This window comes from Musa acuminata, chromosome BXJ3-9 (assembly GCF_036884655.1).
Source record: "Musa acuminata AAA Group cultivar baxijiao chromosome BXJ3-9, Cavendish_Baxijiao_AAA, whole genome shotgun sequence".
NCBI classification, from domain to species: domain Eukaryota; kingdom Viridiplantae; phylum Streptophyta; class Magnoliopsida; order Zingiberales; family Musaceae; genus Musa; species Musa acuminata.
The window spans coordinates 10,841,917-10,864,609 of NC_088357.1; the positions used below are offsets into that span (position 1 = coordinate 10,841,917).

General features: G+C 40.2%; 2 protein-coding genes across 2 annotated transcripts; both read right to left on the bottom strand.

Annotated features, from left to right (window-relative positions):
- Window positions 1-2,208: 2,208 nt before the first annotated feature.
- Window positions 2,209-3,116, bottom strand: LOC103998053 (germin-like protein 8-14). The gene has a single exon (XM_009419428.3). The coding sequence runs from the start codon at window positions 3,057-3,059 to the stop codon at window positions 2,430-2,432; it is 630 nt and encodes a 209-aa protein (XP_009417703.1). The 5' UTR covers window positions 3,060-3,116; the 3' UTR covers window positions 2,209-2,429.
- Window positions 3,117-4,216: 1,100 nt separating this feature from the next.
- Window positions 4,217-22,170, bottom strand: LOC103998054 (betaine aldehyde dehydrogenase 2). The gene is made up of 15 exons (XM_009419429.3): window positions 21,820-22,170; window positions 21,525-21,667; window positions 14,425-14,505; window positions 14,202-14,350; window positions 12,389-12,481; window positions 12,198-12,321; window positions 12,020-12,085; window positions 11,781-11,847; window positions 11,563-11,639; window positions 11,007-11,120; window positions 8,472-8,549; window positions 8,239-8,390; window positions 8,085-8,145; window positions 4,632-4,738; window positions 4,217-4,552 (listed from the first exon to the last, which is right to left on the bottom strand). Exons 1-15 carry the CDS (start codon window positions 21,938-21,940, stop codon window positions 4,462-4,464), a joined length of 1,524 nt encoding a protein of 507 aa, XP_009417704.2. The 5' UTR covers window positions 21,941-22,170; the 3' UTR covers window positions 4,217-4,461.
- Between the last annotated feature and the right edge of the window lie 523 nt (window positions 22,171-22,693).

Below are 22,693 nucleotides of genomic sequence, written 5' to 3' on the forward strand. Positions count from 1 at the left end.
AAATAAGAAATAATATAATAAATAAAGAACAAAAGAGTACAAAATAATGATACAAGATAATGCAAGCCTTTTTCTTTCCTTTCTATCTTAACTTAGCATATGACACAGTCTTCGCTTTCAAGTGCAACCAATCTGTTCTTCATGTTTCAATAAGAATAATTTAGTATTTATGATAATATGTCTTTTTTTTTTAAAAGATAAATGATGAAGACGATATTCGAATTCGAAACATTATGATAAACCATTAAATTTTTTAGCAGAATAATTTAGTATTTATGATAATATGTCTTATTTTTTAAAAAGAAAAATAAATGAATTCAATACATTACGATACACCATTAAAATTTTTTAGCAGAATAATTTAGTATTTATGATAATATGTCTTATTTTTTTAAAAGAAAGATAAATGAATTCAAAACATTACGATAAACCATTAAAATTTTTAGCAGAATAATTTAGTATTTCTGATAATGTGTCTTATTTTTTTAAAAGAAAGAAAAATGAATTCAAAACATTACGATAAATCATTAAATTTTTTAGCAGAATAATTTAGTATTTATGATAATATGTCTTATTTTTTTAAAAGAAAGATAAATGAATTCAAAACATTACGATAAACCATTAAAATTTTTAGCAGAATAATTTAGTATTTATGATAATGTGTCTTATTTTTTTAAAAGAAAGAAAAATGAATTCAAAACATTACGATAAATCATTAAATTTTTTAGCAGAATAATTTAGTATTTATGATAATATGTCTTATTTTTTTAAAAGAAAGATAAATGAATTCAATACATTACGATACACCATTAAAATTTTTTAGCAGAATAATTTAGTATTTATGATAATATGTCTTATTTTTTTAAAAGAAAGATAAATGAATTCAAAACATTACGATAAACCATTAAAATTTTTAGCAGAATAATTTAGTATTTATGATAATGTGTCTTATTTTTTTAAAAGAAAGAAAAATGAATTCAAAACATTACGATAAATCATTAAATTTTTTAGCAGAATAATTTAGTATTTATGATAATATGTCTTATTTTTTTAAAAGAAAGATAAATGAATTCAAAACATTACGATAAACCATTAAAATTTTTAGCAGAATAATTTAGTATTTATGATAATGTGTCTTATTTTTTTAAAAGAAAGAAAAATGAATTCAAAACATTACGATAAATCATTAAATTTTTTAGCAGAATAATTTAGTATTTATGATAATATGTCTTATTTTTTTAAAAGAAAGATAAATGAATTCAAAACATTACGATAAACCATTAAAATTTTTAGCAGAATAATTTAGTATTTATGATAATGTGTCTTATTTTTTTAAAAGAAAGAAAAATGAATTCAAAACATTACGATAAATCATTAAATTTTTTAGCAGAATAATTTAGTATTTATGATAATATGTCTTATTTTTTTAAAAGAAAGATAAATGAATTCAATACATTACGATACACCATTAAAATTTTTTAGCAGAATAATTTAGTATTTATGATAATATGTCTTATTTTTTTAAAAGAAAGATAAATGAATTCAAAACATTACGATAAACCAATAAAATTTTTAGCAGAATAATTTAGTATTTATGATAATATGTCTTATTTTTTAAAAAGAAAGATAAATGAATTCAAAACATTACGATAAACCATTAAATTTTTTACCAGAATAATTTAGTATTTATGATAATATGTCTTATTTTTTTTAAAAGAAAGATAAATGAATTCAAAACATTATGATAAACCATTAAATTTTTTAGCAGAATAATTTAGTATTTATGATAATATGTCTTATTTTTTAAAAAGAAAAATAAATGAATTCAATACATTACGATACACCATTAAAATTTTTTAGCAGAATAATTTAGTATTTATGATAATATGTCTTATTTTTTTAAAAGAAAGATAAATGAATTCAAAACATTACGATAAACCATTAAAATTTTTAGCAGAATAATTTAGTATTTATGATAATATGTCTTATTTTTTAAAAAGAAAGATAAATGAATTCAAAACATTACGATAAACCATTAAAATTTTTAGCAGAATAGTTTAGTATTTATGATAATGTCTTATTTTTTTAAAAGAAAGATAAATGAATTCAAAACATTACGATAAACCATTAAAATTTTTAGCAGAATAATTTAGTATTTATGATAATGTGTCTTATTTTTCTAAAGGAAAGATAAATGAATTCAAAACATTACGATAAACCATTAAATTTTTTAGCAGGTGATACCTTTCACCACCAAAATAAATACTCATTCATGTCATAGGGTGATGATAAGTAGAACCAAAGTTTTTGGACAACATGACCCGATACAAGAAGACAGTGGAATCGCTCGAATCGCGAAACCCATCACAACAGACGCAGACACTTCCGAGAGAGAGAGAGATCGGTGACGGTGGAAACCGTCAAATAACTTAACCGGATCCTCCGAGCACCTTTTTTAGCTTCTTCACCTGTGCGTCGTCGAGGAAGGTGACCTTCTCCACCAGCGCAGATGGCAAGCTGTTGGCGAAGAGCGCGAACGCCGTTATCTGAAGTCCAGGGTTAGGGCTGCTGAAGGTGACGATGGCCACTGCGGTGACTCCCCCGGCGTTTACCTGGAAGTGAAGCAGGCCTTGTGGGAAGACCATGGTGTCCCCCTTGTGGAGCGTAGTGTAGTAGACACCGTTCGCGGAGGAGATGAAGCCGGCGAGGATCATGCCTTGGGTGACGACGAGCAGCTCAGAGCCACCTGGGTGGGTGTGGAGGGGGACCACGCCTCCAGGGGCAAGGTCGAGCCGAGCGGCGGAGATGCCGAGTCCGTTGACGCCAGGGAACTGGCCGACGAACGCAGGGGTCACGGCGGCCTTGATGATGTTGGAGGTGTTACCCGCCTTACCGAGACCCTTGAAGACGAAGTCGTTGGTGGTGACATGAGAGACGTCCTTGCAAGGATAGCCTGCGGGGGTGTCAGAGGCGGAAATATCACCGACGCAGAAGTCCTGGACGGAGGCGTCGGCGGCGGACAGGAGGATGAGGAGAAGGAAGAGGAAGACGGGCAGCATTGTTGCTATATATATCCTTCTCTCTCTTCTTCCGCTTCTTTCTCTGGTGTTTGCTTCAGTATGGTCTGTTGGGCATTATATAGATACAAGGGTTGAGAATGGCATATGGAGGAAGGAGACGAGGGTGGCTTCACGTGCATGGAGATACCGACGTCGTAGGAAGAAGACGCATCGGTGAGCTGGAAGAGCACGTGAAGTTCTGTCGTCGACTAAGATTTTGGGTCCCTCTATTTGTGGGGCGAGAGCAAGTGGGATAAGATCTTCCGCGTGCAAGGACAAAAGGACACTTTTTTACTGAGCGATGATTAGCAATTAATAAAGAATTCTTCTTACCTTGAAAGAACCATTTTCTTTCATTGAAATCGAACGAAATGAGTTGATACTTATCCTAGGTGGTCACGGGCATGACTTGCAGCACGCTAGGCAAGAACGCGTCTCTCTCTTTTAATCCAATCATAAAACCCAAAATATGTACTTAGAGCATAAAAGAGATGATTATTAATTGATGTTCCGTCGACGTCTGGTCCATATCCATCATCACACGACAAGGCGAGAAAAGACACATGACAGCTCTGTGGGTCAACTGACTCACAGCTTCGGGCATTAAGACAAAGCTCCATAAAGCAGCGGAGATATATTTGTGTGGATGGAAGCAATTCTCCTTTTTTTTTTGTTTTATGGATGAGGGGAGAGGAGGAGGATGGACATTCTCCTTGCGCCAAGATAAGATGATAAGTCTTTGAAGCATTAGTTCCATAGGCGGTTGAGAATGGCAGGTGATACCGTGTGTTCATTGGTTGTGGTCCCAACTGGATCACTTCTTCTGGTCCAATAACCGTGTCATTGTTTAGCGTCTTTGACGGGGCATATATATATATATATATATATATATATATATATATATCCTGCCGAAGCCTAGCTTTCTGTGTCATTGTTTAGCGTAGTTAATGCTGAACAAGCCAACTTTCTCTCTCAAGGACTACTGGATGGATGAGAGGTTTATTCCAAAACGGAAACCTTAAAATTTTGTTTAATTAATTTACATATTTTTTTTTTTTACGTTTTAATTAAATTTAGTGACAATAAATACATATAACCGTTGTGACAATATTATATCTCAATTAGATGTAAGTTTCGATTCATTGGAGGAATAAATATATCTACTCAAATCGAATCCATTAATGGAGCATGATCGACCATATCCTTCGGGTGGCACTCCCAAACGAAGCCATTCCAGAAAAAGGAACGGGTAGCACAGCATGTAGGTTTCGGAACTCAAGTGCAGTGGCATATAGTAGCGACTAAAATGCATCTCGCATAGTTTATTTAAAGTTCCATGACCACTTGGAACGATGCAGATGGTTGGTGAGATTGATCACGCCCGGGCAGGTCCTCGTTGTGTCTACAGCTTGGATGGAGACGGATACCAGCCCCACGGGTCATCTGATATGTATTCGGTGACCTGCTTGACGCTCAAGTAGTTATCCAGCCCCCTGTTGTACAGAGAAAGGAAAAGCATGATAGAGAAAAATGCAAGAGACGACGGACTGCAAAGATTTTTACCAGACTCACCATTCACCAAGTTCACGCCCGAAACCACTGCGCTTGGTTCCTCCCCAAGGAGCTTGACAGAAGCAGGGTTGCGAGCAATTTACCCAAATAACTCCCGCTTGAATCATCTGAATGGGCAAAGAAAATTCTGAGCTTGCTTGACCAAGAAAATTTCCCACTCAAATGCAGCTCCTTAAAGTTGGTTTTACTTATATTTCTGACTGGCTAAACCAAAGTAGGGGAGAGGTACAAATTCTGATGTTAAATACCACCAAATCCGGTCCATCTGGTTAGATGACTTGGTACTTTGCTACAAATGCCTAGTGACGTACAGGTAACTCATATCTCATAATTACTTTTGTATCATCATGCCATGTGAATCTTGTTTCCAATGTAGTTTCATTTTCTGTGACTTGTAACATGAATGATATAAACAGACCTTACATACAAATTAAATAACATAAAAAATACGAATAAAATAGAGAAAATGGAGGATCCTAAAGCATCATAAAGTAGAAGGTTTTGATATCGTTGATTAATTATTAAAAAAAAGAATTGAAAAAAAAAAAAGATTGCTCACAGAACTAGGCAAAATAGTGAAAATGGAGAGGCATGTTCTGATGAGTGATCCATGACCACCTAAAATCCTCTTAGGTTAAACAAGTACCCTTTCTCATGTTGATATGGATATATTGCACAATGATACAATATGTCTGGGCTCCACTCTTCCTAAAAGAGGAAGTAGAAAGTTGATATGGATATTAAAGAATATCAAAAAACATTAAACTGACACATGGTATGATGGAGTGTAACAATGGACTCATATGTACCACCCGTACTAGGTGGTACACCATGGTACCATGAAAACCTTGCTACTACCAACTCTCCAATATTACCATCATCTATACCACCTCATCACAATAACTACTGTTGTTATCCTGTCACCACCTCATCACTAAGTTTCCCATTGTGTCCACCACCATGCCATCATTGATTCTACCACCACTACCATGTCGTTGCAATCAAGGTCTAAACTATCAGGCAAGTTGCCCAGTACAAGCTAGTATTTACTGGTTCAACACTAAACCAGCTTGAAAACCAACCTGTTTCACTCAGTTTGGTTCTTGCCAAACAAACTGCTCAGTATAGTTTTTCATATCTCGTGTACTGCCTGGTATTTGACTGTCGTACTTAATTACCAAGCAGTAAGTATACTGCCCAATACTTGTATCCAGAACTCCCTCCCACATCATGGGCACCCCTTTTTTTCCTTTTGTTCTTACACACACAACCTCATTCTCCAAACTTCTTCTTTCTCAAGGTCAATTGCAAAAAATAAAGTTCCATTATGAAGAAATCATCCTCATTTTTTATTCACACAAGTTATACCCAAAACTCAATAATTTTTTTTTGTTTTGTTGAATGAAATTATGTTATCATGACATCTTCATCTTAAGCTCACAAAATCATGGATTCTGGCTTCTATTTTGGCTTAGGTTTGACCTTTCTTTGTAGATCGATAAATAAATCTTATTTAATTTCTTGCTGAAATAAGGTGGATCTATGCAAATATATCATATATCTATTTAATTTGAAGCTAGATCTGCTCGGAACTGTCAGAAACTGGCATAAATCTAAGCCAAAATTTGTTCAAACCAAACTAAGATCCATTCGAATCCGACCAACATCTATGTAGATCCAACTTAGATCCATGCAGAATTAGACTAGATTCATGTTCAACAAAAATAAATCCATGGGGTCCTAACCTAAAATCATGTAGATCTAGGTCATATTTACTACTCAGTTCCAAATTTTATAATTATGTACTTGAATGAGCTTGTCAATGTCTGTAGGGTACTGACAGAAACAGCAAAGTAATGATCTAATGTGGTAGCAAGTCACTTGGAGCACTGTCAACATTCGCAATTTGTCTGCTGTGATTACATACTGATTGTAGTGGAGGACTACTCCGACTGAAGAAACATTTTACTGATGGATTTTCCGATATGGCCAAATCAACCATGGTGAACACCAAAAATCAAAGTATCTTTTAGGATAGAGTTGGTTACCAGAAAATTATTAAGACTACAAAAAAAAGCTAGAGGGAAGCACCTTGACAGATGAGCATCCGAATCTCATTTGAGTTTATGTCTTATTTATAACTAATATGTCAAACTTCTTTTATCTTCATTGGGTTAATGTCTTGTTTGCTTTAGCTCATATCTGTTAAACATTAGTAATAAATTGCTCTCTCAACTCAATAGTTAAATTAGGAAATAAATTGCTCTCCAAGCTCAATAGTTAAATTAGTAATAAATTGCTCTCTCAACTCAATAGTTATTGTCTCTATTGAGACATCAGATTGGTTAGTACATTGTTGTACAAGTGATAAATCTCATATTCGAGTTCACGTATGAGCGTCAAGTATGCAATTTAATATAACAAAAAATTATTTATTTTATAAACTCAATAGTGGTTTGAATAGGCGCCCGGGCGCTCGCCTAGGGGCTCGGGTGACGCAAGGCAAGGTCAGAGCGCCTCAAAGATTGACCAAGTGATGCGCTTCGATGAAGTTCCACTTGGACACTCACCTAAACCTAGGCACCGGGCACCTCAATTGAGCGTCCGAATGAAACAAAATAATCAAACCAGACTATTAAATTTGGTTCAATTGAACAATAGCTAGTTGGTTTGATTGAACCAACTAAGCTACATAATGTTATTATACTTGCGCAAAACCCACCCCGAGCGCCTTGCTTCATTTCTAGGTGGTGCGCTTCAAAGAGGCACCGCCTGGGTACTCGCCTGAGCCTAGGAGCCGAGCTCTTCGGGCGAGTGCCCGAGTTAAACCAGGAGACCAAGCCAGTGTTTTAGGTCTGATTCGATCTCCGGTGCTTTAGTTGGTTCGATCGAACCAACTAAAGCATTGATATCAGCCTTCCTCTCGCAACTTCCCCAACCCTAACCCTGCTCGCCGCTCTCGCTCCCGTTGCCGTTGCCATTGTCGCCACTCCCGCTGCCGCTGCCACTGTCGTCGCTCCCGCTACTCGCTGCTACCACTGCCGCTGCTCTCAATCAGTAGCCTCGATCTTCCTCTTACTCATACTCTTCTCACTTCAATAGTATACTGTTAATAGTATATTAACAGTATACTACTAACTGTATACTAATAATAATATTTTTTATTTAAATAATTATATTTATTAATTATATTATATATCTTTATATTTTAGCGCATCGCTTCGCTCGAGCGAACGCCTAGCGCCTCAGGCGTTTTTAGACCTTGGCGCCTAGCGCTTTTTAAACTGGTTTAGTATCATGTCATTACACATGGTTGGAATACAACAGAGATGAAGATAGCTGAAAAAAATGATATATTTGATTGCAAACAAGCCAAATTTGATGTCATCAACAAGATGCATGGTCTACTGTTTTAAAATCAATGACAGTAGGAAATAGTATTCCAGGTTCTACCTCAGATATTCGCTGGCAACGCTCAGTATCTTTAGAAATCACAGCGCCTGCCAAGCCATAACTGGAAAAAAAACAAGTAATATCAGTGGGCATAACAACAATTTTATGTGCAGAATCTCAGATATTGCTTCAGTAACATGGGTAAGCAACTCACTGAGTATCATTTGCAAGTTCAATAGCTTCTTCTTCAGTCCTAAATGTCTTAACACAAAGAACAGGCCCAAAAATTTCCTCTCTCCAAATTTGCATAGATGTTTCCACATTTGTTATAATTGTTGGTTCAACAAAATACCCTTTCTCTAAATGCTGGCATTAGCTGATAATGTCAATAAATCCATATTGCTCCTTAAGTACAAAAGTGCAGAACAACAGAAGAGTATCATTCACCTGTGGGCGTCCACCTCCGCATAGAATAGTTGCCCCTTCACTTTTTGCAGTTGAAATAAACTTGTTTATCTTTTCATACTGAATCAATTAACATATAGTTAGATGGCAATTTACACTGTTCTTTTGGGAATCTGAGTCGTATATGCATAAATATTCTGCTTTACAATGCCATTAACAGAAATGACATCTTTATAGATCAAATATAGATTTAAGATCCTGGAAATACTAGGATAGAATTGCAAAAAAAAAAAAGAAAACTTAGTAGTAGGTAATCCACTGCTAACTAGGGAAGCCTGTTGTGAGGTATTTGCAATGCATCAGTCCTTCAAACAGAAAAAAAAATAATCTTATAAAAAAAAGCATGTAGGACAAATACATAAACAATAATGGTTTTGTTTAGTTTTCAAGAAATGATATTATGGTCCCAAAAACCCTTATCTGAACATATTTGTCTATGTCAGTAACAGATGATGCTCACCAAGTTCTCATAGCAGGTTATGCTCCGGTGAAAATTAGAAATAGGATGACTGGCTTTAAACTGATGCTAATTTCTTTAGAATTGTACAAGTACTCAACAACTTTGATATTTTGAATAAATCCAGATGTGGTGGACATCATCTGCACGCAGATCAAGATTCTAAAAGCCAAGTCAGAGTTATCAGTTACATGTTCTGCTACCACCCAACCAGAAGAAGGGAAAAGAAAACCTTGTCACATAAAAGACTTGCCTCAAAAGATAAGATATACAATCCAAGCTGTAGCTCTCTGGTTGGCAGTGTTATATGTAAGTTGACAGCTAGTGTTCACCACTTATCCTTTCAGCTGGAATTTAAAAAGGATTGCATGAATCTTACTAATTTATTCTTTCTACCTTGGTTGCCCCATCTGTTGTCATGCTTTGTATATTTTCTCTACTTTTCTCATATCCAAGTATATGAATATCTTTTACACTATTCTCTCTCCACAACCATCCTACTTCATGTCATTTTCAAAGTTTTTTCCTCGACATAATGGTTGTACCTGCTATAGGCAGCCATGTGGTTGTAACACCTACAAACTACTAAGAAAATTTAATATATGATTGTAAATATCAGGAAAGGTGGTTTCTATCAAGCTTAGAGATCACACAGATCGGAAGTAGGTAACCTGGGACTTATGAAAGACTCCTGCTAGTCAGGTCTATTTCCCAATTTGCCACAGCTATGAATTTGGCATCAAGTATAGATGGTCCATGTTACATTGACAACTATTTGTAGAAGTTTGTCAAATCTCCATTTGAGTCTTTTACAATTGAGTTTGACTCTATGGCCGACCTCATATTGAATGACATAGTAAAGAACATGGTATGCAATTTCGAATAGTACCGCCCGGTACGGGCGGTACATATCGGTCCGACGGCATACCGGTACGCGGACCGCCCGCTACCGGACGGAACGTGCTACAGTAAGAGGAAGAAATATTTAAAATCACTCGGTACGCCCTGGTGTACCGAGCAATACACAGTACTGTACCATACCGAGCCAACCTCGAAACACCGGTATGGTATGGTATTGCATACCTTGGTAAAGAAGGCACAGAAAGAGACATTTTAACAAGCCTAGAAACAGCGAATTCGCACTTCAAACATTCTACAGTAGGAATAAAATCACCACAATATTTAACTTCTGACTAAGATAATATAGACAATTAGCAAGAGGATATTAAATATGAACTTATAAACTATAAATGTGTATAAAAGAAAGGATGGCGTTTGGAATAAGACTTTAAAAGAACACAGCAGACCGCATAGTGCCCTCGAAGAAATAAGAAAGAGTAAACAAAGAGTTCAAGGCCTAAATTACTTGTCCAATTGAGATGTTAATACAGCCAAATGTTCTTAAATAAGTTGCAAAGATAAATGGCGCAGAGGAAATAGAGTGTCCATGAAGGACTTGCCAGTTTAAACTGCCCCTTTAAATTTAATTAAAACATCTAGTAAATAAACTTGGAGACAGAAACAATATTCAGTTACAATGTACAAAACCACAGGACACTCTTCTCTATTCCTTATTCCTCCCTTCATAATGCAAACATATCAAAGGGTAGGAAACCTTAAAACAGTAAGAGAGGGAGGCAAAAAGGAGTATCAACAGGGCTCTGAATTGCAACCTGATAGAGTATCATATAATGGTTAAGTGTCCTATAAACATTTGAAGTTGCAAAGCAATACAACAGCGTAGCAGTGTTAGGACAAACACTATGAAACACTCATCAACTAATTTTACCTACTGGTTCCCCACAAAGATAAAGATAAATATATTGTGCAGTCTACCGACAAAGAATACTTTTAATTTCAAAGGTGAGTTTCATCCAAAAGAAAATTCTGATAAGCCACAAAATTTTCAAGCATTCAGCATCCAAAAACTCATAAAAGCTGTCGTGTTAAGTGGTTTACTTTTTAGAGTTTTAGCTAATGGTTTAGACCAAGTAGTAACTTAATCAGAAAAAAAATCCTAATCACAGTTAATTTGGAATTGATCTGTAAATGTCTTATACCTGTCCTTCACTAACCACAGGACCAAGCCTGCAACCTTCTTCCAATGGATCTGAGACTTTGATGTTTTCGGCCCATGTTACAAGCTTCCGAAGAAATTCTTCTGCGATGGTTTCCTGTCATTGTTACATATCCAGATATGAAACATAACTTTAATATCCATAGAAATAAAAGCAAGGTTTGCAATATCGTACCGTACCGGTATTTCGACCTGGGCTCGGTACCGGTACGGTACGGTATCCCGAGCAGTACACCCAGGTGTGCCGAGTACTGTAGCACTACTACAGTGCTACAGTATAGTGCTACATTGCTACAGTGCACTCGGACCAGTAACAGGCGGTCCGCGTACCGACAACCTGTCAGACCGGTACGTACAACCCATACCGGGCGGTATGGTTCGGTACGACAGACCCTGAATAAAAGTGCCTTATGAATTGTGTAAATAGTAAATACAAAACAAATAAGATAGATCTTAGATCATAATATTTTCCAAGTAAAAAGTGGCTATGGATATTACTATATAATATTTTGATAATGAAAATTCGAGAATACACTTACATGCAGAAGAAGGCGAGAAGTTGCACTGCAGATCTGACCATTTGTCCAAAAGCATCCAAAAAGTGTCCACTCAACAGCTGTTTTCGTTTGAGACAATTGAGCACAATCACTTTCAACTACTGAATGCTTAGACCATTGATAAATACTTCAATATAGATTATGGGAGCGTCAAGAAAAACAGTTATTTCAATTGAGCTGTCTAGCAGTTTGATACAGACCTTTTTCAACCTCAACATCTTCAAACACAATAATAGGACTTTTACCCCCTAGCTCCAATGAAACAGGCTGATAAAGGCCACAGAGATTAGATTCAAATAGCAACAAAAAGGAAATTCCACAATTCCTATATATTAATGTAACTGAACAACCATGAATAACAAACCTTTCTACAAATCAGCTAAAGAGAATGTCTACACATATAATAATAAGAAAATACAGATTACCAGAATAGACAAACCTTAACCATTTGGGCAGCAGATGTCATAATTTTTTTACCAGTTTCGGTACTTCCAGTAAATGCAACCTGCATAACAAAGTTGACCAGGTGTAAGTCTAATCATCATTTTCTTGAATAATCTAACATATAAATATGGAAGGTTTTTCAAAATCCATAAACATTAAGAACCTAGCTGAACCTTATCCACATGAGGATGAGATGCCAAAGGAGCACCAGCTTCTGAACCTAAACCAGTCACAACATTTAGCACACCAGGTGGCAGTGCTACTTCTTTACAGACTCGAGCAAGCTCCAAACAGGTCCTGATAAAAAGCTTCTTAGATGAACCAAGTCAAATTTAGTTCAAAAAAATACACAGCCACTTCTTACACGGAAGATAGTTCTGAGGGCTTCAAAACAGCTGTACATCCAGCAGCCAAAGCAGGAGCAACCTTCCATGCAGCCATCAATAGAGGATAGTTCCTTGAATTAAACGGTGAAGCATGTCAAAATTTTATCTGTTATGCTAAGTAACCACATTAAGCACACATAAAAGGTGTATCGTGTGAAATTCAGAATTTCGGTTTAAATGATAATTAACCCTTAAAAATTACTGCAGCAGTTGCATAAGATGGACACACCAAAACTGCAGTGTAGAGGACTGCATAATAAAAGTCAAACTTGTGAAGAGATGACTTAAGATGTAAATTGGAAAAGGCAGTACTTCAAGGCCTAATGACAGATTATCATCATCCTCCCTCATCAAAGCAGATTGCAGGTAGCCAATTTATGAAACTTAAATTGTAGAGCAGGTCTAACTTCATTTGCAACTACAAAGTAACAACATGCAGAATCAGTGATCAGAGCTCTCTTCTTTCCATTGGTGAAAACACCCAACAGATGGCAGGGAACACAACTCCCAATTATGAGAACAGATGGCAGGGAATACAACTCCCAAAAGAGCAACGAAACTAATCCTTGTTAGGACTAAGATGAGCCTAAAAGTGCTAGACATGCATTTTCTATTTTCCTGTATTTATTGGATTTATTGTGACGCGCTTTATTAGCTTTAACCTGAGCCAAAAAGATGACTAATTATATAGAAATTTTCATATTTTTATAATAATATGGGGAAATGAGTCTGAGTCTAATTAGGAGTCTATGACGATGTATTGGGAAATGAGTCTAACTAGGAGATTAAGTGGATAGGAGAAAGATATATAGACACTCGATTTAAAATTTGGTATACTGAAAAGATTAACCAATTTTGCATTGTTGTGGATAAGGATCTTAAGGATGATATTACAGAAGGAAAGAGATTTGGGAATCGAATTATAGTTTTACAATTTGTCCTAGGAGAAAAGATTTTATATGCTATGATTACTAATGTCCCTCAAGTTGGATTGGATGATCAAAATAAAAAAAATAATATATGAAAGATTTCGAATGTTATAATTGAACATTTTGGCAGTAATATATGAAACAGGTGATCTAGCTAATGTTATTTTTCATAATATGCATAAATTCCAAGTCTAGGTTCAACCGTGCCGCAACTACCTGAACTGCAGGCCTCCAACAAGCTATTTCATCCCCATATTAGAAGTTGAAGCACTTTGAGATCCAAATGATGAGATTTTTCAGACCATTTGACAATGAATTGCATAATGGCATGGTTATCTAATAGGTTAGTTCTTACTCAAAAGTCTTGTGATGTTTGTGAAAGATGATGCCAGATACTGTGAAGTAGCACTTGCAGTTCAAACCATTTACAATTCACACAAGAATATCATGACTTAAAAAATAGGACTGGTATAGTACTCGAGTTTTTTTAGTGTCCCTTCACAATAGGTGAAGGTCTGAGATTACAAATTAAACAATCAACCTAGCACTTTTTTATGCAAGAGACAAATGTCAAACTAGCATTACAATGGTCATAGATATGCACTCAGCATTAAGGAGACTATCAAATCCAACCTACAATATGGCATCTGCATGCTGCTTAAACTTATATGAAGTTAATATGAATACTCTAAGACTCCAGCTTCAACAAATAGGACAAATATTATAATCTCACGATATAGCGCTCTTAAATTCTTCTGTGTTGCAAACTGACCGCAGTTAAAAGAACAAATCACCCACAAATCTTGTAAAGGTTTAAAAGCAGTCAAAGGTGCAGAAAGTATTAGGAAGTTTTGAAAGATACCAAGGAGTAATCAGCCCAACAACTCCAATAGGTTCTCTCAGAATGTAGCACTTAAATGTTTGCATAGGAAGAGAGAGTGGAGCTCTTTGTTTCGCATCTAAGGCTTCTGCAAGATCGGCATAAAACTCAAAACAACCAGCAACATCATCCTGGAAAACAGCAGAAAGAAGTAAATGTAAGGATCATTGAAAATAAACAACATTCCGAATACCAACATATGTACCATGTCCCAAGCCGCTTCATCCAGAGGCTTCCCACAATCAAGTGATTCCAATAAAGCCAGCTCAGATTTCTTCTCGATTATCTGAGTTTCATTAGATTAAAACAGTTAGAAATTTTAAATATAAAATATAAAATAAGGCAACCCTACAACATGAACTTTTCATATTTATCAATTAAAAAGTCTGTTATCTGCTATTTAAATTGTTTCAATAAAACAAATCATACCATGAAAATAGTAAAACAAGAAGACCTATATTATCTTTATAATTGAACCTATTCTCTCTTTGTATACTGATCTGTTTTCTCCTCATTATGGCACTATTGTCTTCTATATGGACCTCATTTCTTTTTATAATGGACAAGAGTCCATGTGGACCAGCTAATCCATGAAAAAATGGTAAAGAAGCATTATTGGATGGATAAGCAACCATAACTTGCCCTGGTCCACACAAAAAAAAAGGAGATCAATAAAATACATCTGATTTACGGTACAGAACAAACAGAAAACTGATAGGATGGAAGATCATGATTTATCATGGTCTGTCGTACCGAACTGTACCGCCCTGTCACGGACAAACTTCGAAACAGGGTGTTTGATGTAATGCTTATGTATGTCCGTGTCGTTCGGCATGTTCTTGCCTTGTACAGAATGTAGAGGGGCGGCCGAAGGCTTAATAGTCCCATTTTAGTTGGGTTGGTGGCCTCTTTAGGCTTATAAATAAAGGTTGTGTCATGTGGACACGTTCGAGAGCTTTTCGGTCTGTAATGGACCATTTTACCCTTTGTTGTGCCACTGTTCAGAGCTTGTAAAGTCTGTTTGTAATTTGCTTTGTCTATGAAGTGTTTTTCGGACATGTTTGCTTGTGGATCCCGATTGAGGCGTTCTCTCTAACCCGTTCTCTCTTTTGGTGGTCCTAAGGGACAATGGGAGGCTTCGGGGAGGTTGACCTTTGCGGACGGACACGCAAGGGTGCCGCACGACTTAGGCAAAACCAGCTAAGTCCGTGTCATATGGTATCAGAGCGGGACAAGCACTCATAGAAACACTTGACATGCAAACGTGGGGGACCTAGCGGGGCTGCGTTGAGGGCAGTCAGCACACGCGCGACCGTTTGAGGGAAAACGAGCATGGAGATGTAGGGAAAAGAGTCGCTCAGAGGAGCGGGCATCTGACATTGGCATTCAGAGGAATGGCCAACCCTTCGCGCGAGAGGCACTACGAGAACAGGCAAGCTTGGAAGAATGCGGAGCGCACAAAGGTTGGGATGGCTGAGTTTGAGCTACGGCTCAACGTTGACAACTTTACTTGATGGTGCTCAAGGCAAGCGAGGCGCTTGGCAAAAGGACGAGACCATGCAAAGTGGAATGAGTTGCTCAGCGACCGAAAGAGTTGTGCAAAGCTCACAGAGGTGAGGGGAATTGCTGACTCGAAGAATTTGGTACTCATGCATGGGCTTGTATGCGGACGATGGATTGTTCGTGGCCATCCCAAGGCGGTTGAGACTCGGTGCCATGGAGCATTGAAACTTTCTCTTCGGCATGCGAAGGATACGTCCGGAGGAGGCTGAAGTGTGCAACGAGTTCAGCATGTTGCTAGGCCTTAAGGGGTGCAGCGGTGGCTGTATTGACGTGGAGGCGCAATCTAGCAAGTGCGTTTGCAAGAGGCAGAACAATGCACAGTTTGTTCAGCAGATCGGAGTAGTCCAAGGGGATGGTGGTCTCCGAAACGAAGAGAGATGTTGCTCCAACGGGACAGTTATCCAGGAGGGATAAGTCTCGGCTCTCCAGAGGGAGAATCATGTGAGACGGACTTCACATGTTGAGGAGGAGTACCTCACAAACAACAACTCCACGAAGCTCAATGGACCGAGCAAGCAGCGAGGAGTTGTCGCATGATCTCGCTCGAGAGAATGTATTGTTGGATGCATTACGAGATCAAGTGGGGGAGCGACCTGAAGCAACTTAAATGAAGGCACACTTAGAGTCAATATGGAGATCGGAATCAAGGGAGGGCTGACCCGTGGAATGGTGGGCGCGAGGGCCACCATCGACTCAATGCAAAAAACGAGGAGCAGAGCAACTTGGGTGTAACTTGACGAAGTACCCAAGCCGCATGAAGGGAGCCAGCAGAGAAGTTGAAACATGGAGCAGAGGCACAGTGCTTTCCTTAGACAGAGGTCAAGGACATGAACTCTTGTAGAGGCAAGAGTAGGATCATGTTGTTCCATGGGTCCTTCATTCTGACGGAGTGGACTCATCTTGCATGGTGCCAAAGACGAAGGGAGCTTCTAGGCATATGCACCTTATCTCGGAGGAGCATTTGATGGAGGAACTAAGGCGACTCAATTTGCGGAGGCGAAGTTGGGTTCAGAAGGCCTTAGCATGGGGCAAGAGGACGCAGAGGCGGGTACTCTTGAAGAATATGCCACAGTGTTGCCATGAAGGAAGCGGTGCGCAGCGGAGATTGTGCTGGTAGGGGCAGAGGCCCAGGATCCAGACAATGGTGCACAAACTACAGTGAAGTCGGTGGACTTCGGGAGCTACTAGGCGACGGATTGTCCTAGAGCGGTGCTTCATCTAGGTGTGACCCAAGAGTGGGTGGATGAAGGTCGATTGCCAAAGGAGCGAACAAAATCGAAGGTGGAGGAGACCCTGCGATGTATTGGCAGAGGCCACACATGGAGGGTTCACAATTCGAGTTTATTCCACAAGGATCAGAATGCAATTGAGATGTCACCAGGAGGCGACATGGTGCAGCGGATCGTGGTGGAACAGTTCGTGGCAATGCGATACACACGACTTAGTCCCGGGAGGGACTAGATCATATGGAGGTATGATCGGGAGCTACTGGAAGCTCCACTTCGGTGAACAACACGACGGCAAGAAGGGCTATGGATTCAAGGAGTGAAGGTCATGATACCGCAGAGGCGGGTCTTCCGGGCGTGCATCGAATTTTGCATCGGATGAAAACCTTGGTCATCAGCATATGGGGGCTGTGTTCCACTAAGGGAAAAGTTCGAATGCAAGTACCAGTGAGTTCCATGGGAGGGACTTGATCATGCAGAGGTATGATCGAAGCAGCTGGAGAGTTGGACTGCTCCAGAGTTCATATTCGCTTAAGGGAGCCCGGCAAGTCAGAGGACAAGGCCGAGTAAGCGAACGTTGCTACCAAGGAAGCTAAGGAGAACAGAATCGGTGCAAACCCTACAACGTGATGGCAGAGGCCATGCATGGGAGTTGCAGTCTGTCTTTCAATCGACCAAACAGACTGCTTAGAGAACACAAAGGTGTTGAAGCAGGGGGTCGAAAGGGGCGAGGAAGCGACGACGAGTCCAGAGGGACTTAGCTACCCAAAATCAAGCAATCAGTTAGAATGGAGGTGGACTCGGAGGAGTGTCATGGAGGCATATCTACTGATTGTGAAGAAAAGGGATGGAGATGCGAGGCGACGGATAGTAGTGCCATGGGCATGGCAGCGCCATGGTACCGCAGAGGCGGGACTTCCGTGAAGGTCATTGATCCCTTACTCTCATGGAGGGAGAGTGTTTGGTCGTGAAAGGGGCCGAGGAGGTGGAGCATGCAGAGGCAATCTCCAAGTACCGAGACAAGGCTGAAGGGCAGAGGCCGAGGAACTTCGTAAGACCGGTGTCAACAAGTTTCTCATCAAGATAGTCGTAAGTGAAGGACTTCGGGTCATGCAAGAGTGCACGACCAAGGAACGAAGCAAGCAGTACGCGGTGCTGTACCTTTGCTACTCAGTGGAGTAGGCGGCAGGGTTGATGGAGAAGACGGTACAATCCCAGAGGCGACCTCATCTATCAGAGAATTACTCCAAGTTGGGGTGAAAACTTCCTGCATTCCAGAAGTTCAATGGCATTGAGAAGGTGAATCACAGTAACTAACTCAACGCAAGGAGTGTAAACACTTCAAGTGCTTCAGAAGTGTGAGCAAAGAGCAGGCGAAGGCCAGTAACCAGCTCGATGCATGAAGTACAACCTCGAGGAGGCGGGCGAAGTCAAGTAACCTTTGCCTTCTCAACTCTTAAGAGAATGGGCGAAACCGAGTACCCCAATTCTCTTATCTATCCAGCAGAGGAGCTCTGCACAAGTTCAAAGACCCTTCGAAGATAACGGAAGACAATAGTTGTCAAATCCTCACCAACGGTGATCAGTGCTACTGAGAGTAGATTGTCCGCTTCATTTCCCAACGAAATGCCAATCGAAAGCGGAAGTGATGCGAACCTACTTAGATGTGACAACTAACTGAAAGAAGAGTCAATGAGCAGATTTTGTGGAGGAAGGACCCAAAACTTCAGAAGTTTGCGAGACGATGCTCGTTAAAGCTCCAACAAGCATCCACCCAGTTCGAGCAGCATGTGGAATTTATGAGAGACTGGCGCAGTAAGGATGGTCTTTTCCTTCATCTGGGAGATCCGCAGGAATCAATGAGGATCAACACAACTCAGCCAACCCCACACCAGAGTCAGAGTCATTGGCGAGTTGAAGCAGCATGGCGGATCAAAGGTTCGACTACTCAGAAACAGCAGCGGAGAGCAACTGGGAGCCAGGAGGCGCATTGCAGCTGGAGTAGAAGATTGAAGACTCAGCAAAGACGAAGAGTTGCAGTGTTCACAAAGGCTTCGACGAGGACGTCGAAGGGATAAGTGGGGGAGAATGTCACGGACAAACTTCGAAACAGGGTGTTTGATGTAATGCTTGTGTATGTCCGTGTCGTTTGGCATGTTCATGCCTTGTACAGCATGTAGAGGGGCGGCCGAAGGCTTAATAGTCCCATGTTAGTTGGGTTGGTGGCCTCTTTAGGCTTATAAATAAAGGTTGTGTCATGTGGACACGTTCGAGAGCTTTTCGGTCTGCAATGGACCATTTTACCCTTTGTTGTGCCACTGTTCAGAGCTTGTAAAGTCTGTTTGTAATTTGCATTGTCTATGAAGTGTTTTTCGGACATGTTTGCTTGTGAATCCCGATTGAGGCGTTCTCTCTAACCCGTTCTCTCTTTTGGTGGTCCTAAGGGACAATGGGAGGCTTCGGGGAGGTTGACCTTTGCGGACGGACACGCAAGGGTGCCGCACGACTTAGGCAAAACCAGCTAAGTCCGTGTCAGCCCGGTACGGGCGGTACGTACCGGTCCGAGTGCACTGTAGTAGTGCACTATAGCACTGTAGCAGTGTACTGTAGCAGTGCTACGGTAGCACTGTAGTACTCGGCACACCTGGGTGTACCACTCTGTCACGAACGGTCGTCGCACACCCGCAACAACTCCATTCAACGAACCGTTCGTCGCTAAGACCTGCATGTACAGCTGCTTGACAGCATGTTTTCTCTTGGTTTTGGGTCATTTTGCTTGTAAAAATGTAAGTTCGAACAAGCTGCAGCGTTGCAAAGCGATCGCTCACCGAACCGAGCAAAACAGCCCCAAAACAGCTCCGTTTTCGCGTGCCGCGGGAGGGTAGCGGTGATCTGCCTCCGCTCACCAAAACGTCAGCCATCTCAGCCCCTTTGAACCCCCCGGGTGGCACAGGGCTGGATGGGGCTTCGGTTATATATCGGGCGTTGAACTCTCTTTCGCAAGTTCGCACGTGGCCTTTACGGGAACTTGTCTTCGCGCCCGGGACCAGGTGAGCGGTTGTTTGTGGGCTTGCAGCTGTTCGTTCATCCTTCTAAAGCCTTGTTTTCTCCCTCTCCCTCTTTTCTCTTGTGCACGCAAGGTGCTCGCTGAATTGCTTGTAAAGCTTCCCCTTTTCGCGAGACTTCGGGACTTGTCCGTTGCTCGTTCTTTCGAACTAACCAACTTTCTCTTTTACAGGTCCTTCGGGACCTGCGAGAGGTTACAAGTGGGCTGATTCTTGCGGAGCAATATCGCAAGGGCGAAGCGCGACTTAGGCAACGCAAGCTAAGTTCGCGTCTTTGCCACAAGGGTGATTCGCGACTTAGGCAACGCAAGCTAAGTTCGCGTCTTTGGCCGCAAGGGTGCCTCACGCCTTAGGCAATTCCAGCTAAGGTCGTGACAGCTCGGTATATCGTACCGTATCGGTACCGAGCCCAGGTCGAAATACCGATACGGTACGGTATTGCGAACCTTGTGATTTATTATGTAGTTTCTCTATCAAAACTCAATCAGTTGATATTCGTCTCACAAGAAGCCACTTATGGATCATCAGGCACTGTTTCTCACATGATATGATGACTAGTCTTACTAGCACTCCTTGTTCAACAAAAATATGAAACAAGATCCAACTTATACAACAAATTTCAAGCCAAGCAGTCCAAGATAAAGTGATTATAGTATGTTAGATACACCAGCACTTATTCTCCTGCAGATCGTACCCGACTTCACTCATAGTATATATCTACAAGGATGGCCCAATATATCAAGTTCAGCATGTGGTAATAGGACTTACCACTCGATATAACTGTAGTTCTTCTTTTATATTTGAAGTTAAAGAAAACCCTTAAAACCCTGTGCCAACCCCCAAATACTGCCCTGAGCCTCTCTCTCGTATGAAGAGGTCATGCCGTCTGCCGCCCACAACCTCCAGCCCACCAATGATACTCCTCTCCTCTTCTTCCTCTTCTCCTCCGCTCCCCTATTATTCTCCATCTCTTCCCCCCTTCTGGTACCAGAGTACATACCACGAAACTCTTTTCAAATGGATTGCTAAATCTCTCTGAGAGTGAAATGTAGAAAACAGAAGATTCAAGTGATGAATGGAGTTAGCACCAATCTTTCATCGTAATGACAGAATAAGGCATGCAACCAAGTGGAATGCAGAAAATGCTTTGAGGAGGTTCACTGATGGATACCCACTGATTCATGAAAAAGGGATCGTAAAGGTCCTATAAGATGCATTCGACTTCCATGTTCTAACCTAGGGTAAGAACCCACAGAAAAAGACGATGGGATCAAGCAGATCTAGAGACCAATACAAGTATCTTGCCCTAGAGAAAAGGATAATAATCAGCGATTCATCCAAAAACTTAAAACTAGTCCTGACATCAAACTACCGAATTAGCCCAAAATAAGAGTCAAAGGAAGGAAGACAAAATGACCAGCAACAATTAACAGATACGAAGGCGAGGATACCTTGGCAGCGATGGCTCGGAGGTACTTGGCACGTACGGCGCCTGGGGCACGGGCCCAGTCCGTACCCTTATTCCGGGTGAGCGCCCTCCGGGCGGCTGCAACCGCCAGTTCCACATCCTCCACGGTGGCTGCCGGAATATCCCCTTAACAAAAACAAACAACAATAAAACCCTTTTCCTAACGCCGATCAATATCAAAGGGGTCGAAGTAATCCTCGCATGAACTAAGACAGACAAAGAATAACCAAGAAGCGAACCCAAACGGAACGGTAATACAAAGAAAAGGGAACATCTACCGATAGACTCCTCGGTGGCGGGGTTGATTATTGGCAAACGCTTGCCTCGGACGGGCTCACTCCACTCGCCGTCGATGAACAACTGCCGATGCGGGATCGGGATCGCCATCGCCATCGCCATCGCGTCCACGACGGCCAGTGCTATCACCGGATCGGAAGAAGCCTGCCTTTACACGACGGAAACAAGATGTACTCCGATCTTCAAGAACAACAATAATGCTCCTCCTCTGTGCGTGCCCACAAACGTCTCGTACCCAATCGTGACGGACGCGATACTCTTCCTGTGTCAGGTGGGTCCCATTGCCTCTGATCCTATTAGAGAGCAGGTAAATTCTCCGCGGAAGGCAAAACATTGCTACGATGCGGGTAAATAGAAAAAAATAAGACTCTGTGCTTTAAATCGGCCACTGAATAATATGTCACGCCAATGACACTTGCACTAAAAAAAAGTGAAATTTGGCGACCCGAATGAGTGGGATATGAGTGGAGCAGTCCCCGTCAAAAACAGGAAAAAGCGAAACACCTGGCTCGCACCGCCAGTCCTGCCACGACACTATCAGTATACGAAGTCGTACGCAAATGCTACGTCGGCCTGTCCGTTCGAGTGACCGGAAACTAATAGCCCAACGGATTAGAAAAAGATAAAAAGAAAGATGAAGATTATTTTAAGATTAATAATTATTATTATTATAAATGAATTAATATTAATATTAATAATTTTGTTAGTTATCATTCTTTTTGGATCGGTATAATTTACTGAGTTAGGTTAAATCGGTCCAATTCAATATGTTAATTCAATTGGATGAGTTTTTTTTTATTATTAAAAAAAATAAGCAACCTGAAAACACTTTTTGTCATATTAAAAAAATACATG